The sequence below is a fragment of the Trachypithecus francoisi genome, unplaced genomic scaffold, assembly GCF_009764315.1.
Source record: "Trachypithecus francoisi isolate TF-2019V2 unplaced genomic scaffold, Tfra_2.0 Lachesis_group2, whole genome shotgun sequence".
Classification (NCBI taxonomy): Eukaryota; Metazoa; Chordata; class Mammalia; order Primates; family Cercopithecidae; genus Trachypithecus; species Trachypithecus francoisi.
This window is the reverse complement of record NW_022681465.1, coordinates 68,278,584-68,296,816: the sequence shown is the minus strand read 5'-3', so window position 1 is coordinate 68,296,816 and position 18,233 is coordinate 68,278,584. Positions and strand designations below refer to the sequence as shown.

The window sequence follows — 18,233 nt, the reverse complement described above, 5'->3', positions numbered from 1 at the left end:
TATGTATAATTTCTTTTGATTGTGATACTTTCAGTCTCAAGTTAAAAATATCAGAAGAAAGCAATTCCTCAATTCAATCATAGTCTTCATTTAATAAGTAATTGAGATCACTTATTTAATCTTTGGTGTTTAACCTTAGTGGGTAAAGAGCTAATAATATTGGAACAGTATGATGTGAAACCAATAAATGCCCCACTGTATTAATCTAATTACTTTGTCCTACCTCAGGCTTTTCTAAAGGAGGTCAGGCCAAGAGAATCTATAAAATGCCATTCTGAAAAGGCCTTAATCTGAGTTGATTGAAAGTTTAATTTATCTAAGTACTTGCTATAGGGCTTTCAGCTGTATCACTACAAAGTGATAATGGACGTTCTTGTTTTCTCTTCTTGGAGTTTTCTCTACAGTCCCTTAGGGAACATATTGCCTGTGATTTTGCTGTGGTCTGAACGTGTTCCCTAAAACATATGTGTTAGACACTTAATCCTCAATATAACAGTGTTGGGAGGTGAGGTCTGATGGGAGGTGTTTAGGTCGTGATGGCTTTACCATCATGAATGGATTAAGGTCACTTGAAAAAGGATTTGGGAGTGGTTTACTCCCTTTCGCTCTTCTATATGAGGACACAAATGTCTGTCCTCTGTTGCCCTTCCTCCTTCAGCCTCATAAGGATGCAGCAAGAAGGCCCTCGCCAGATCAAATGCTAGTACCATGATCTTGGCCATCCAATCTCCAGAAATGTGAGAAATGTTTCTTTTTAAAAGACATTTATTTTTTCTTTTTCTTTTTATACAGAAGGGGTCTTGCTTTGTTGCCCAGGCTAGTCTCGAACTCCTGTGCTCAAGTGATCCTTCTGCCTTGGCCTCTCAAAGCTCTGGGATTACAGAGTGAGTCACCATACCTGGCCAAGAAATAAATTTGTTCTTTTTTTTGTTTTGTTTTGTTTTTTTGTTTTTTGTTTTTTTTTTGAGACAGAGTCTCGCTCTGTCGCCCAGGCTGGAGTGCAGTGGCGGGATCTCAGCTCACTGCAAGCTCCGCCTCCCGGGTTCACGCCATTCTCCTGCCTCAGCCTCCCGAGTAGCTGGGACTACAGGCGCCCGCCACCTCGCCCAGCTAATTTTTTGTATTTTTTTAGTAGAGACGGGGTTTCATCATGTTAGCCAGGATGGTCTCGATCTCCTGACCTCGTGATCCGCCCGTCTCAGCCTCCCAAAGTGCTGGGATTACAGGCTTGAGCCACCGCGCCCGGCCAATTTGTTCTTTATAAATTATCCAGTCTGTGGTATTCTGGTACAGCAACACAAAACGGACTAAAACAGCTTAGTCTTACTCTCACAAGATTAAAGTGAAAACCATCTTCTTTTTTTTTTCTTTTTTGCTGTAAAGGTCTTCCAGGCCCAGGGCTCAGGAGCCATGGTCCAGTTGTTCTCTGCTGTCCATCTCATTCTTTTGGGTGTTTGCCATAATCCCACCTCTTGTAGGAGATTTCTAATAGAATACTGTTTTTATATTTATGGAGATTTTATGTTTTATCTAAATGTCTAAGAGTGCGTGTGTGTGTGTGTGTGTGTGTATGTGTGTGTGCCTATGTTTGAGATCTTTGAAGAGCCTGTAGTTGTTCCAGAATTCTGTAAAAGTTTACTGTACTTTGGATACGAGTCTTCTCTGAGATCAAGTAGAAGGGATGGGTTAGAGACCCTTTGAATCTTTCTTTTATTTTTAAAATAACCCCTCTTTTATCAGTAGCTTCTACCGATTCCCCTATCAGTATGTGCTCCAACAGCGCTGATCGCCAACAAACCAGGACACCTCACTCTTTCTAACCTTCATTACTCAGATAAATGAAAGTCCAAAACTGAATTTGTTAAACCCTTGCTGAGAATAGTAATTTACTTTAAGAAATCAACTTTTATAATTATAATCTTTCTTTGTACGAATCTTTTTCCTAATAGAATTTACATTCCAAAATCCAATTCAACTAAACATTTCACATTCTGACAAAACCACGACTACAGTGCAAGCACTCTTACCTCCTGGTCCTGTGTACACATTGTCTCCATATTCCCATTATATCCCATTCCTCCAGCCTCATTTTCCCTAGCTTTCTTGTCCCCTACACACATCATGCTCAGTCCTTTTTCCCTCTTTCATGGGCTTTTTCCAGTCTCAATGATCTCATTCCTTTCATTTAGATCAGAAGGTCTCAATCAGCAGAGATTTCTGCAGCTTCCCTCCCCAGGGGACATGTGGGAATGTCCAAAGACATTTTTCATCATCACAAATCGGTGGTGACAGGGAAGGGGGGGTGGGTTGCTATTGGTATCTAGTGGATATAGTCCAGGGGTACTGCTACACCTCCTACACTGGCACGAGACAGCTTCCCACAACAAAAAACTATCCAGCTCAAAGCAGCAATAGTGTTGAGGTTGAGAAACCTTGATTTAAGTCATATGCCATTATTCTGTGGACTGAAACCTACATACACCTGCCAGAGTTTAAAAAAATCACTGTCAGAGGTTTATTGAGTACTTTGGATATGCTAGGCACCACCACAGCTGTGGCCTAGCAGAGTTTTGCTTTTCTGAAAACCAAAGTTCAGAGAGAAGTCAGTAGGGAGAAGGGACACAAATAACCTCTTTCTGGAATCAGATATATTAAATTTTCGAAGAATTTCTTTCTTGACAGCCTCCTCTCTCCTGGAACATGCTCTACAAGGCTTTCATCCTGAAAGCCATTGGCTATGTAATATATTTTTTTATGTTTAATCAAAAGTTTTTATTAAATCTTAAAAAAATCTGTCTCAAATACTCCTTTGGGGAAGAACACAGAATGTTGAAGTTGGTTGTAAAAACAAGATATTACCGAAGAAAAAATAAGATTTTTTCTTATTTACTGAAGAAATTTCTTATTTACTGAAGATTTACTGAATAAATAAATAAGATTAAATCTTGCACAGGAAATTTTTTGGGAAAAGAAATGACAGGTCTCAGTGATGGGTATGAACTTTTCAGAGATCATGGAAATTAGGTGACAGAAGAAGATATTGCAGCTTGAAATTCATATACAAGGAAACTAGTGAACTAAGCTTGCAAAAACAAATAATATTAGTTTATTATTTATTCTTAAAAAAGCAAATCGCCAGGCACGTGGGCTCATGCCTGTAATCCCAGCACTTGCAGAGGCTAAAGCGGGTGGATCACTTGAGGTCAGGAGTTTGAGACCAGTGTGGCCAACATGGTGAAACCCAATCTCTACTAAAAATACAAAAATTAGCCAGATGTGGTGGTGTGCGCCTATAATCTCAGCTACTCAGAAGGCTGGGGCAGGAGAATCGCTTGGACCTGGAGGCATGACTTAGTTTTGGAGTCAGCTTTTTCTGTGCATTCATAACATTTTTATTGTGTTTTAATGTGAGCAAAATAGTTTAAATGTAGGGTTCTAGCACTGAAACCTGGTTCTAGCACTGAAACTTGCTTATCCTGAGATCCTAGGCAGCAGCATGGTGTAGCAGCACATACAGAGGCAGCAGAGCAGACAGATCTGGGTTCAAATCCCGACTCTAAAATTTGTAGCTAAGTGACCGAGGAAAATTTTTGTGAAGGCTTTAGAGTCTTCATTTATATAATGAGCATAAATGTATCTACAAATTAGGGTTGCTTACAGGTTTAAATGATATGGTTATGTGGAAACAGCTTGAAAAAGAGTGGGTTCTTAAAAAGTACTAGTTTTTAATACAGGAACAGAAAACCAAACACTTCATGTTCTCACTCATAAGTGAGAGTTGAACAATGAGAACACATGGACACAGGGATGGGAACATCACACACTGGGGCCTGTAGGGGGTTGGGGGGCAAGGGGAGGGAGAGCATTAGGACAAATACCTAATGCATGCGGGCTTAAAACCTAGATGCAGCAAACCACCACGGCACATGTACATCTATGGAACAAACCTGCACGTTCTGCACATGTATCCCAGAACTTACAGTAAAATGTAAAAAAAGAAGTTCTAGTTTTCTCTGCTGCTGTTTCCCCTAGGGTATGGCATCAAATTTCTCTGAACTTTTATCTCCTCATATACCACCTCAGAGTAATACCCATACCTTGTCTTATGACTATTTCATAAATATCTGTAGAAGCTAAAATGCAATCATAAATAAAAAGGACTTTTGTAAATTGGCCATTGATATGGTTTGGCTGTGTCCCCACCCAAATCTCAGCTTGAATTGTAGCTCCCATAATTCCCACACGTTGTGGGAGGGACCCGGTGGGAGATAATTGAATCGCGGGGGCAGATTGCCCCATACTGTTCTCGTGCTACTGAATAAGTCTCACAAGATTTGTCGGCTTTATTAGGGCAAACCCCCTTCACTTGGCTCTCGTTCTGTCTTGTCTGTAGCCATGTAAGATATGCTTTTCGCCTTCTGCCATGATTGTGAGGCCTCCCCAGCCACTTAGAACTGTGAGTCCATGAAACCTCTTTTTCTTTGCAAATTATCCAGTCTCGGGTATGTTTTTATTAGCAGTGTGAGAATGGACTAATACAACCATTATATCTGAATGTTTCATGGAATTCTACTTAGCTTATCATATCCTACTTGAGAGTTCAATTTTCAGAAATTGAACCTGTAAGTATTATATTATGCCTAATTAACATTCTCAGGAGTCAAAAATCTCACAATTCATGAATTCTGTGCAGTAGTAGGCGATGGACTAGCTCTAAGAAAGGCTCTCTTTCCTGGCTCATTCTTCCCTGAGAAAGTAACATAACTGCAATTTCATATAAAACCTAGTGCTAGCCTTATCTTCCCTTGTCATTTCTAGTTCTTCCTGGCAAAAGAGCCACAGGAAGGAGCTAGAGCAAGGCGAGGCGATGACATATTGCTCTCCTGCTTCAGTAGTGGTGGGGTCCAGCTCCTACCTAGAAAAAGCCACAGAAGAGAAAATAAACCTCTGAGTTGAGAATACCCTGGCTTCTGGGTCCTGCTAGTTTGGACCGCTAAGAGACTGTCATCGGTTTTTTCCAGACAAGAGTCTTGTCTTGACTCTTCTTTCTAACTTAGTTCTTGGATATTTGTCACATTCTAGCTCTTCTTTAGCATCCGCCCTGTCACCTGTTTGATTTATGATACCAGTGAGTCTCCCCCTTGTTTAAATGCCTCATAGTTTGTCTGCGTAGAACTGGGATGAACGCTTGCTGGACTCTGCAACATAAATACATCCCTGTTTAAGGTCGCCAGAGAATGAAGACACTTTTTGGAAATCAACCAATACTCCTTCCTTTCTTCCTCTTTCCTCTCCATCTTTCCCTCCCTCTTTTCTTCTTCTCCTTCTTCCTCCTTTTTCTTTTTCCTTTCTTTTCTCTCTCTCTCTTTTTAAACATAAGCCTGGCATAATAACATCCCAACTACCTTCTAGGATCCCAATCTCTTGAACCAATGTGGTTAGCAATACCCTGAATATTGCTGAATATCTCTATAACAGTGACTATCAACTGAGGATGATTTTACCCTGTAGTGGATATCTGTCAATGTCTGCAGACATTTTTAGTTGTCATAGCCTGGATTGGGAGGGAGGGAGTTCTACCAGCATCTAAGTAAACACAGGCCAGTAATGCTGCTAAGCCTCCTGCAATTCACAAGGCAGCCCCCCACACAAAGAGTCAGCTAGCCCCACGTGTCAGTAATGTTGAGGTTGGGAAAACTTGCTCTCTGAGCCCCCTCTTCTGGGCAGCCTGAAGTACACGTGGGCACTGTGATTAGAAGGTGCCAACCTTTCGTCTGAAGCCTGGAGTTGCACTGGTTATGCCCTTGGAAAAGACAACTCTATTAGTGAAACTACTTTTGTGTGATCCACTTAGCATTCTCTTCACCAATGCTTTGGCACTTAGTCTTGCCAAATAATTAAACACAGAACACATCACCTTGTGAAAATACTGCTCTTGGGAGAATTATGTCCTCACAGCTTGCCACAGGCTCCAACAGCATAGCCACAGAAACCTCTAACAGCGTTCTTGTGTTTATCCAAATAACAAAGCCACACATTATTTCTTTATCAGCAAGCATTGGGTCACCCTTGAGTCAGACATCACTGTAGGCAGACACACAGAGCTCCAGCTGTTAGCGATGGTTACCTGGGTGGACAAGCCTTTTCATAGCACTTCTTCTGTCTCCCATTGGGCTGTGTTTCTGGGTCACAGAATGTAGCTTTCACCATTCCACGGCCCTTCTTTATGCAATGGGCAGTCTGGCGGCGGATACCTGGGGGTCAGACAGAAAGATTCACATGTATTGAATCCTGAGCCCATATGCTCATGGTCAGGTGAGGTGCCTGACCATGTCAATGATCATGCTGATGGCTGATGGGAAAGTTGTTCAAAAGTTACTTGGTTTTTAAAGAAGGGATGAAGAATGGGGACCTCTTGTGATTCACCCTCATGCTGCAATTGGCAAGGGGAGGAGGAGAGCTTGCCTAGGAAAAACTGCAGGTCATAGAGGTAGGAGGTAAAGTCTGTTTCACACATTCCAGCCATGGAGATGACACTAACACACACATGCCAGATGGAAAACAAATGAGATTTAAATAATGAAAATAGGCTGGGCGCAGCGGCTCACACCTGTAATCCCAGCACTTTGGGAGGCAGAGGCAGGTGGATCACTTGAGGTCAGGAGTTCGAGACCAGCCTGGCCAACATGGTGAAATCCTGTCTCAACTAAAAATACAAAAATTAGCCAAGCATGGTGGTGGGCTCCTGTCATCTCAGCTACTCGGGAGGCTGAGGCAGGAGAATTGCTTGAACCCAGGAGGCGAATGGTGCAGTGAGCTGAGATCGTGCCACTGCACTCCAGCTTGGGCGACAGAGCGAGACTTCATCTCCAAAATACTCCTGCTTCTAATAATGAAAGTAGATGTTATCAACAGGTGTTATGAGGCAATTGCTACATTATTAGCTTAATTAAAGGATAGAAGAGACAGGTATCTTTATATTAGTTGAGGTCGGTAAACTCTTAGAGACTGAAGTACAATTTAAAATAATGTTGTGAAGTTTGAGATGTTATGTTTTTTAAAATACAGGGATTTGATAGCAAGGATTGATAATCCTGCTGCCTTCAGAGACCAGATAGTTAGTGCAAGTAAGGGACTCACACAGAGTCTATAGGCAAATGACGCCTTGTCCCAGGCATTGTTTTAAACTATGTGTATTTATATCATTAATATATTACCTGTTATCTATTATGATGTATAATAACCCAAACCTCTCAACAACCCAATGAGTTCAGCACCATCATTATCATTATCTGACAGGTGAAGAAACTGAGGCACAGTGAAGTCACAAAGGTTGAGAAAGGGAAAAGACCACTGACTTTGATAACTAGGACATCATTAGCAAGGGAATGTAGAGGAATGGCCAGACTGTCATGAACTGAAGTGAAGGGGCAGTGAAGAAGTAACTCAGCATCTCCCTTGTACAGGCTAGTGCTTCAATGTGACATGTGAAATACTGGGTGAGAATACTAAAGACTAAGACCCCGAAAGGCAGAGCAGTCTGTACAAAGGCTGGCACCCTGAGCTCTCGGGATGTCTAGACCTTGTGTGGGCTCATTGGTGTACAGAACTCCAGAACTGGAAAGGCCCTGAGCAATCCAGTGAGCTGATCACCTCCTCACTTTACAGCCGAGGACACTGAGGGGCTTTCCGACAGTCACACAGCTGGCAGGACTGACCTGGAACCTGCTGTCCTACCACCCACCACCTCGCGCTGCCTCAGCATGGACTCGCTTCAGCCAAATCCCCCTGATGCCAGATGGCATCTTGTCACTTAAAAAAGTGTCAGAGGGGCATGCAAAACAGTAAGTAAATCCTTTAAAAAAGAACTTTTTTTTTTTTGAGAAAATTGTGTTTTCAATAGAAAAGTAAACCTTCAATCACTCAGGCTTTCTCAACTAACAGATGTTAGTGGAATAGAGAGTTGGATCGTTGACATCAGAGAAGCTGACATGCATCTGCCATTGGAGAGTGGGGAAAAAAGTTTAGCTGCTTAGAAGTCTCATTCAAGCTTGGGTGGTTTGGCAAATTCTTGATGTCAAAACATGAAAAGGACTGTCAGATGACTGTAACAGGTTGGAAACATTCCCAAAAGGCTTGTATCTGTGCATGAATAGCAAAGATAAGTGTGCTTAGTGTTCCTGTCTCCAGAATGGCACAAAACCTTACATAAAATCCCCTTGGGAAAGTTCATAACATTGCATGGGTCAATCCACTGTACCAGCTGGGAGATGAACGGAGAGGCCAGGCAGATGTCATCAAGGGCAAAAGGAAAAGGGATAACTATGTATCAGAGTTTCTCCACTGACATTAATGGTCCTGGTGACCATTACTCTTCTGTCGGCAACTGCATTCTTATATACGACAGCCCTTGTATGTGCCAGGTACCAAGCTAAGCCCAATCTTCCAATGAGGGCCCCAACACAGTAGGTCGACTTCCCTGGCGTTATAGGATAGCAATCCCTGGCCAAGTGCTTCTTTCTCATCTGATGCTTGTGTGTTCATTTGGTAAAATTTAATTTATCGATTCATTTCTTATCTATTTCTGGTTAAATAATAAAAAAAAAGAAAGTAAATAGAATCCAAGGGTCCTGAGTTCTAGTCCCTACTTTCCCTTCTACACAACACTGGGTTTAGTCTGTGGGAAAATGAGAACAGTGATATTCATGCTGTTGGAGGGCAGGAAGCTCAGCTAGTTTATCCTGGAAGCATCTCTTACATTTTAAAAGCGATGCTCCATAAAGGGAAGACAAAGTTTAATCATTGGAAACCTTGGATAATGAAAAGATCTGGTTAATATAATTTTATGGTTAACCTAGAAAATGGTTTGTTGCAATGATTGTCAGAATGTTTCAAAATGATACTAGTTCACATTGCCTTTGTGAGTGTGCATATGGCAGCTCATATTTTCCAAAGGTGGCTGCAACAATATTCTCCCGTTCAGCGTGCTCTTCTACAACATGACCTTGTCATCCCTCGCTGAGACACTGAATCTAATTCTTCTGGCCTTGAACTAAATGCGGCAGTGATGCCGCGTGACTTCAGAGGCCAGATTAGAAAAGGCCAAGCAACTTCATCTGCTGCATCTGTGTCTCACTCTCGGGACACTCCAGCTACCGCAGTGGGGAAACTCAGCGCCCTTGGAATGGCCACATGTAGTTCGACAGTCAGTCCCAGATGAACCCAGCCCTTGGATCAACTGGCTCAGGTGCCAGTCACATGAATAAAAGAGCATTCACATGGTTCAAGCCCCCAGGCATTTGAGTCTTCCTAGCCAAGGTGCCAAACATAGTGGAACAGAGGCACAGCATACCCAGTGTGTCCTGTCTCAATTTCTGACCCACAGGATCTGTGGCATAATAAAGGGGTGGGTGTTTTACTACACTAATTTAAGAGTGGTTTGTTATATACCAGGAGTAATGGAAAGAACACTCAATAAATGTGAGCTTTCTTCTTTCCTCCAGTCAGGACCCAGAGCTGCAATTGAGCTTGGCTTGCTATAGTCCAACCATGATTGATTATATTGATTTTTCATGTTCTCTTCTCTTGTGCTACAGTTCTTCTGTTTTCCCTCCAGATCCACTGTGCCCACTTCTCTTCCCTGCTCTCAACCTCAAGAAGCTCATCCTGTGAACTGCTGTGGCTTCCCGTGAGATTTGGGAAATGAAGGCACTACCTCTTTGTTTAACTGCTCCTTCCCCTTAGTTCTTTAGGCCTAGGGGTGGTAGCCTGATTCTCCTGACCCTCCACTGTTAATGGGCAGGGGCAATAAATTACCTTTCCTAATTTCTCTAAACCCTACCCATGTCTTTGAAAGTAGGCAAGGTTGTCAGCTTGACTGTGCTAGCTGTTTCCTACTGGGTCCCTAACTGGTGATATCTCCTTTGTCGTAAAAATCCCAAACTATTCCTCTTCAGTGACACACTTGTTAACTCTGAAAATCAATTACTGAAATAACAAAATCTTTCTTTGACATAGGATATTGTAATATCTCTTGTGGAAGGGATTCGAATCAGTCACCCTTTTAGGAGCAGTTATCATTATTGACACTGCAAGTGCAGGAAATACAATATATTCAGCTAAGTCTATGTGACTTTGATCTTTCCCTGGAAATTAAAGAAAGATAAATGATATTGGCTTTTTATTTGGATTGCTATTTTTCCCTTTCTCTTCTATACTAAATATAGTCCCAAAAGAAATTCCAGCTAATTAAGGATGCCAATAAATCAATGTGTTGCCACAGCACTAAGTTAACTGTTTATCTAGAAGCACTTACTTCAAAAGACACAAAGTAAAAATCAGTCGCATTCCAAAATATATGAGAATTAAATTCAAAATGTTATTTCCAGACCATTCTGAATGCCTTTCCCCATGTAGCAACCAGAACATTGCCATGCAGCAGTAAATACTTAGTAAATCTCATTGGATACTAGCAGTGAAAGGTCAACTAAGTGCCTTTGAAAGAACTGTCTTCCTGTACTTTAAACAGGAGTACTCATCTTGAATGAAAATTATGCCTCAATATAAGGAACAAGCAATGTTCCTTATGTCTAAAAGAAAATGACATAGCACATCATATTCTCAATTCAATATCGAGATTGTAAAATCGAGGGAATTTGTTATGGTTAATTTAATTTGATTCAAAAATTCAGTTGAGACAACTGAAAGACTTAGATAAAACAACTGAAGACATAGCTCATTGTAATGACTTATGGCAAAAATTATAGTATTTCCTATTATGTATAAACTTAAGACTAGATACTTAAGACAGTGAACATTTAATTGCAGCATGTGAAAGTTTCAAGGCATTGTGTACGCAGTCTTTAAAATACTGCTGGGGGGGGCGGAGCAAGATGGCCGAATAGGAACAGCTCCAGTCTCCAACTCCCAGCGCGAGTAACACAGAAGACCGGTGATTTCTGCATTTTCAACTGAGGTACTGGGGTCATCTCTCTAGGGAGTGCCGGACAATCGGTGCTGGTCAGCTGCTGCAGCCTGACCAGCGTGAGCTGAAGCAGGGCGAGGCATCGCCTCACCTGGAAGCGCAAGGGGGAAGGAAATCAGTTTTCCTAGCCAGGGGAACTGAGACACATAACACCTGGAAAATCGCGTAACTCCCACCCCAATACTGCGCTTTAAGGAAACAGGCACACCAGGAGAATATATCCCACACCTGGCCGGGAGGGTCCCACGCCCACGGAGCCTCCCTCACTGCTAACACAGCAATCTGCGGCGATCTATCCGCAAGGCAGCAGCGAGGCTGGGGGAGGGGCGCCCGCCATTGCTGAGGCTTAAGTAGGTAAACAAAGCCGCTGGGAAGCTCGAACTGGGTGGAGCTCACAGCAGCTCAAGGAAACCTGCCTGTCTCTGTAGACTCCACCTCTGGGGACAGCCCACAGCTGAGGTCCAATAGGGAAAGCAGCGGGGGCGGTGCAGAGGCGAACGACTCTGTCTGACAGCTTTGGGGAGAGCCGTGGATCTCCCAACGCGGAGGTTGAGATCCGAGAACGGACAGACTGCCTGCACAGGTGGGTCCCTGACCCCTGAGTAGCCTAGCTGGGAGACATCCCCCACTAGGGGCAGTCTGACACCCCACACCTCACAGGGTGGAGTCATCCTTGAGAGGAAACTTCCAAAGGAAGAATCAGACAGGTACACTCGCTGCTCAGCAATATTCTATCTTTGGCAACCTCTGCTGCTGATACCCAGGCAAACAGGGTCTGGAGTGGACCTCAAGCAATCTCCAACAGACCAACAGACAGTCCTTCTGACTGTCAGACGGAAAACTATCAAACAGGAAAGACACCTATACCAAAACCCCATCAGTACGTCACCATCATCAAAGACCAGAGACAGATAAAACCACAAAGATGGGGAAAAAGCAGGGCAGAAAAGCTGGAAATTCAAAAATAAGAGCGCATCTCCCCCTGCAAAGGAGCGCAGTCCATCGCCAGCAACGGATCAAAGCTGGTCAGAGAATGACTTTGACGAGATGAGAGAAGAAGGCTTCAGTCCATCAAACTTCTCAGAGCTAAAGGAGGAATTACGTACCCAGCGCAAAGAAACTAAAAATCTTGAAAAAAAAGTGGAAGAATTGACAGCTAGACTAATTAATGCAGAGAAGATCATAAACGAAATGACAGAGATGAAAACCATGACACGAGAAATACGTGACAAATGCACAAGCTTCAGTAACCGACTCGATCAACTGGAAGAAAGAGTATCAGCGATTGAGGATCAAATGAATGAAATGAAGCGAGAAGAGAAACCAAAAGAAAAAAGAAGAAAAAGAAATGAACAAAGCCTGCAAGAAGTATGGGATTATGTAAAAAGACCAAATCTACGTCTGATTGGGGTGCCTGAAAGTGAGGGGGAAAATGGAACCAAGTTGGAAAACACTCTTCAGGATATCATCCAGGAGAACTTCCCCAACCTAGTAGGGCAGGCCAACATTCAAATTCAGGAAATACAGAGAACGCCACAAAGATACTCCTCCAGAAGAGCAACTCCAAGACACATAATTGCCAGATTCACCAAAGTTGAAATGAAGGAAAAAATCTTAAGGGCAGCCAGAGAGAAAGGTCGGGTTACCCACAAAGGGAAGCCCATCAGACTAACAGCAGATCTCTCGGCAGAAACTCTACAAGCCAGAAGAGAGTGGGGGCCAATATTCAACGTTCTTAAAGAAAAGAATTTTCAACCCAGAATTTCATATCCAGCCAAACTAAGTTTCATCAGTGAAGGAGAAATAAAATCCTTTACAGATAAGCAAATGCTTAGAGATTTTGTCACCACCAGGCCTGCCTTACAAGAGACCCTGAAGGAAGCCCTAAACATGGAAAGGAACAACCGGTACCAGCCATTGCAAAAACATGCCAAAATGTAAAGACCATCAAGGCTAGGAAGAAACTGCATCAACTAATGAGCAAAATAACCAGTTAATATCATAATGACAGGATCAAGTTCACACATAACAATATTAACCTTAAATGTAAATGGACTAAATGCTCCAATGAAAAGACACAGACTGGCAAACTGGATAAAGAGTCAAGACCCATCACTCTGCTGTATTCAGGAGACCCATCTCACATGCAGAGACATACATAGGCTCAAAATAAAGGGATGGAGAAAGATCTACCAAGCAAATGGAGAACAAAAAAAAGCAGGGGTTGCAATCCTAGTCTCTGATAAAACAGACTTTAAACCATCAAAGATCAAAAGAGACAAAGAAGGCCATTACATAATGGTAAAGGGATCAATTCAACAGGAAGAGCTAACTCTCCTAAATATATATGCACCCAATACAGGAGCACCCAGATTCATAAAGCAAGTCCTTAGAGACCTACAAAGAGACTTAGACTCCCATACAATAATAATGGGAGATTTCAACACTCCACTGTCAACATTAGACAGATCAACGAGACAGAAAGTTAACAAGGATATCCAGGAATTGAACTCATCTCTGCACCAAGCGGACCTAATAGACATCTATAGAACTCTCCACCCCAAATCAACAGAATATACATTCTTCTCAGCACCACATCGCACTTATTCCAAAATTGACCACATAATTGGAAGTAAAGCACTCCTCAGCAAATGTACAAGAACAGAAATTATAACAAACTGTCTCTCAGACCACAGTGCAATCAAACTAGAACTCAGGACTAAGAAACTCAATCAAAACCGCTCAACTACATGGAAACTGAATAACCTGCTCCTGAATGACTACTGGGTACACAACGAAATGAAAGCAGAAATAAAGATGTTCTTTGAAACCAATGAGAACCAAGATACAACATACCAGAATCTCTGGGACACATTTAAAGCAGTGTGTAGAGGGAAATTTATAGCACTAAATGCCCACAAGAGAAAGCAGGAAAGATCTAAAATTGACACTTTAACATCACAATTAAAAGAACTAGAGAGGCAAGAGCAAACACATTCAAAAGCTAGCAGAAGGCAAGAAATAACTAAGATCAGAGCAGAACTGAAGGAGATAGAGTCACAAAAAACCCTCCAAAAAATCAATGAATCCAGGAGTTGGTTTTTTGAAAAGATCAACAAAATTGACAGACCGCTAGCAAGACTAATAAAGAAGAAAAGAGAGAGGAATCAAATAGACGCAATAAAAAATGATAAAGGGGATATCACCACCGACCCCACAGAAATACAAACAACCATCAGAGAATACTATAAATGCCTCTACGCAAATCGACTAGAAAATCTAGAAGAAATGGATAATTTCCTGGACACTTACACTCTCCCAAGACTGAACCAGGAAGAAGTTGAATCCCTGAATAGACCAATAACAGGCTCTGAAATTGAGGCAACAATTAATAGCCTACCCACGAAAAAAAGTCCAGGACCAGATGGATTCACAGCTGAATTCTACCAGAGGTACAAGGAGGAGCTGGTACCATTCCTTCTGAAACTATTTCAATCAATAGAAAAAGAGGGAATCCTCCCTAACTCATTTTATGAGGCCAACATCATCCTGATACCAAAGCCTGGCAGAGACACAACAAAAAAAGAGAATTTTAGACCAATATCCCTGATGAACATCGATGCAAAAATTCTCAATAAAATACTGGCAAACCGGATTCAGCAGCACATCAAAAAGCTTATCCACCATGATCAAGTGGGCTTCATCCCTGGGATGCAAGGCTGGTTCAACATTCGCAAATCAATAAACGTAATCCAGCATATAAACAGAACCAAAGACAAGAACCACATGATTATTTCAATAGATGCAGAAAAGGCTTTTGACAAAATTCAACAGCCCTTTATGCTAAAAACGCTCAATAAATTCGGTATTGATGGAACGTACCTCAAAATAATAAGAGCTATTTACGACAAACCCACAGCTAATATCATACTGAATGGGCAAAAACTGGAAAAATTCCCTTTGAAAACTGGCACAAGACAGGGATGCCCTCTCTCACCACTCCTATTCAACATAGTGTTGGAAGTTCTGGCTAGGGCAATCAGGCAAGAGAAAGAAATCAAGGGTATCCAGTTAGGAAAAGAAGAAGTCAAATTGTCCCTGTTTGCAGATGACATGATTGTATATTTAGAAAACCCCATCGTCTCAGCCCAAAATCTCCTTAAGCTGATAAGCAACTTCAGCAAAGTCTCAGGATACAAAATTAATGTGCAAAAATCCCAAGCATTCTTATACACCAGTAACAGACAAGCAGAGAGCCAAATCAGGAATGAACTTCCATTCACAATTGCTTCAAAGAGAATAAAATACCTAGGAATCCAGCTTACAAGGGATGTAAAGGACCTCTTCAAGGAGAACTACAAACCACTGCTCAGTGAAATCAAAGAGGACACAAACAAATGGAAGAACATACCATGCTCATGGATAGGAAGAATCAATATCGTGAAAATGGCCATACTGCCCAAGGTGATTTATAGATTCAATGCCATCCCCATCAAGCTACCAATGAGTTTCTTCACAGAATTGGAAAAAACTGCTTTAAAGTTCATATGGAACCAAAAAAGAGCCCGCATTGCCAAGACAATCCTAGGTCAAAAGGACAAAGCTGGAGGCGTCACGCTACCTGACTTCAAACTATACTACAAGGCTACAGTAACCAAAACAGCATGGTACTGGTACCACAACAGAGAAATAGACCAGTGGAACAGAACAGAGTCCTCAGAAATAATACCACACATCTACAGCCATCTGATCTTTGACAAACCTGACAAAAACAAGAAATGGGGAAAGGATTCCCTATTTAATAAATGGTGCTGGGAAAATTGGCTAGCCACAAGTAGAAAGCTGAAACTGGATCCTTTCCTTACCCCTTATACGAAAATTAATTCAAGATGGATTAGAGACTTAAATGTTAGACCTAATACCATAAAAACCCTAGAAGAAAATCTAGGTAGTACCATTCAGGACATAGGCATGGGCAAGGACTTCATGTCTAAAACACCAAAAGCAACGGCAGCAAAAGCCAAAATTGACAAATGGGATCTCATTAAACTAAAGAGCTTTTGCACAGCAAAAGAAACTACCATCAGAGTGAACAGGCAACCTACAGAATGGGAGAAAATTTTTGCAACCTACTCATCTGACAAAGGGCTAATATCCAGAATCTACAAAGAACTCAAACAAATATACAAGAAAAAAACAAACAACCCCATCAAAAAGTGGGGAAAGGATATGAACAGACATTTCTCAAAAGAAGACATCCATACAGCCAACAGACACATGAAAAAATGCTCGTCATCACTCGCCATCAGAGAAATGCAAATCAAAACCACAATGAGATACCATCTCACACCAGTTAGAATGGCAATCATTAAGAAGTCAGGAAACAATAGATGTTGGAGAGGATGTGGAGAAATAGGAACACTTTTACACTGTTGGTGGGATTGTAAACTAGTTCAACCATTATGGAAAACAGTATGGCGATTCCTCAAGGATCTAGAACTAGATGTACCATATGACCCAGCCATCCCACTACTGGGTATATACCCAAAGGATTATAAATTACTCTACTACAAAGACACATGCACACGTATGTTTATTGCGGCACTATTCACAATAGCAAAGACTTGGAATCAACCCAAATGTCCATCTGTGACAGACTGGATTAAGAAAATGTGGCACATATACACCATGGAATACTATGCAGCCATCAAAAAGGATGAGTTTGTGTCCTTTGTAGGGACATGGATGCAGCTGGAAACCATCATTCTTAGCAAACTATCACAAGAAGAGAAAACCAAACACCGCATGTTCTCACTCATAGGTGGGAACTGAACAATGAGATCACTTGGACTGGGGAAGGGGAACATCACACACTGGGGCCTATCATGGGGAGGGGGGAGGAGGGAGGGATTGCTTTGGGGAGTTATACATGATATAAACGTTATGCACATGTACCCTAGAACTTAAAGTATCATAAAAAAAAAAAAAAAAAAAAATACTGCTAAGGTCTCCTTTTTAAAATAACCATTTAAGTGAGAATGATACCAGTACAAGTTCAATTGCACATTAGCACATAAATTATAACCCTCCCCAAATTAGACACAACATTGATTTTAATAACAAAAAATGATAACAATCCTGTGACTCAATAGAGAGCTTGTCACTTACAGTTCTCCTAAACAAGTAACAAACATTAACTTCACAGGAAGAAGAGAAGTATAGGAATTGTATATCTATCTCTCTTGTCAATGAGTCCATTCTTAGCCAACTTTCAATTTTGGTTCCCACTAAATATTTACCTTTTTTCTTTCTGGATCTCTTGGTTTCTTCACTTGTTTTCATGCTCTGTGAATTCAGATCCATCCTTCATAATGAAGGCTTTGTCAAAGACAGCTTGGGTCTCATGACTATAGAAGGTCAAACACATTGAAGTGCGTGTGTGTTTGTGTGTGTGTGTATGTGTGTGTGATCAAAAACAATCACAACATCAGCAGCACCATCAAAACTGGAACTGATTTTGAATCCTGCTTTTAACGTTTACTTACTGAGTGATCATGGACAATCCTACTAACCTTCTCAAGCCTCAATCTCCTTGTCCTCATCTTCATGATGGCAAAAATTATAGTATTTCTATTATGTATAAACTTAAGACTAGATACTTAAGACAGTGAACATTTAATTGCAGCATGTGAAAGTTTCAAGGCATTGTGTACGCAGTCTTTAAAATACTGCTGGGGGGGGCGGAGCAAGATGGCCGAATAGGAACAGCTCCAGTCTCCAACTCCCAGCGCGAGTAACACAGAAGACCGGTGATTTCTGCATTTTCAACTGAGGTACTGGGGTCATCTCTCTAGGGAGTGCCGGACAATCGGTGCTGGTCAGCTGCTGCAGCCTGACCAGCGTGAGCTGAAGCAGGGCGAGGCATCGCCTCACCTGGAAGCGCAAGGGGGAAGGAAATCAGTTTTCCTAGCCAGGGGAACTGAGACACATAACACCTGGAAAATCGCGTAACTCCACCCCAATACTGCGCTTTAAGGAAACAGGCACACCAGGAGATATATCCCACACCTGGCCGGGAGGGTCCCACGCCCACGGAGCCTCCCTCACTGCTAACACAGCAATCTGCGGCGATCTATCCGCAAGGCAGCAGCGAGGCTGGGGGAGGGGCGCCCGCCATTGCTGAGGCTTAAGTAGGTAAACAAAGCCGCTGGGAAGCTCGAACTGGGTGGAGCTCACAGCAGCTCAAGGA

At 42.1% G+C, this 18,233-nt stretch overlaps 1 protein-coding gene across 1 annotated transcript in view; it reads right to left on the bottom strand.

Annotated features, from left to right (window-relative positions):
- Nucleotides 1–18,233, bottom strand: part of ADAMTS12 (ADAM metallopeptidase with thrombospondin type 1 motif 12) — a 411,005-nt gene that overhangs the window by 66,217 nt on the left and 326,555 nt on the right. The window contains exon 17 of the mRNA XM_033179311.1: nucleotides 6,128–6,254. Within this exon, the coding sequence (XP_033035202.1) occupies nucleotides 6,128–6,254 (127 nt within the window). The remainder of the gene's footprint in view (nucleotides 1–6,127; nucleotides 6,255–18,233) is intronic.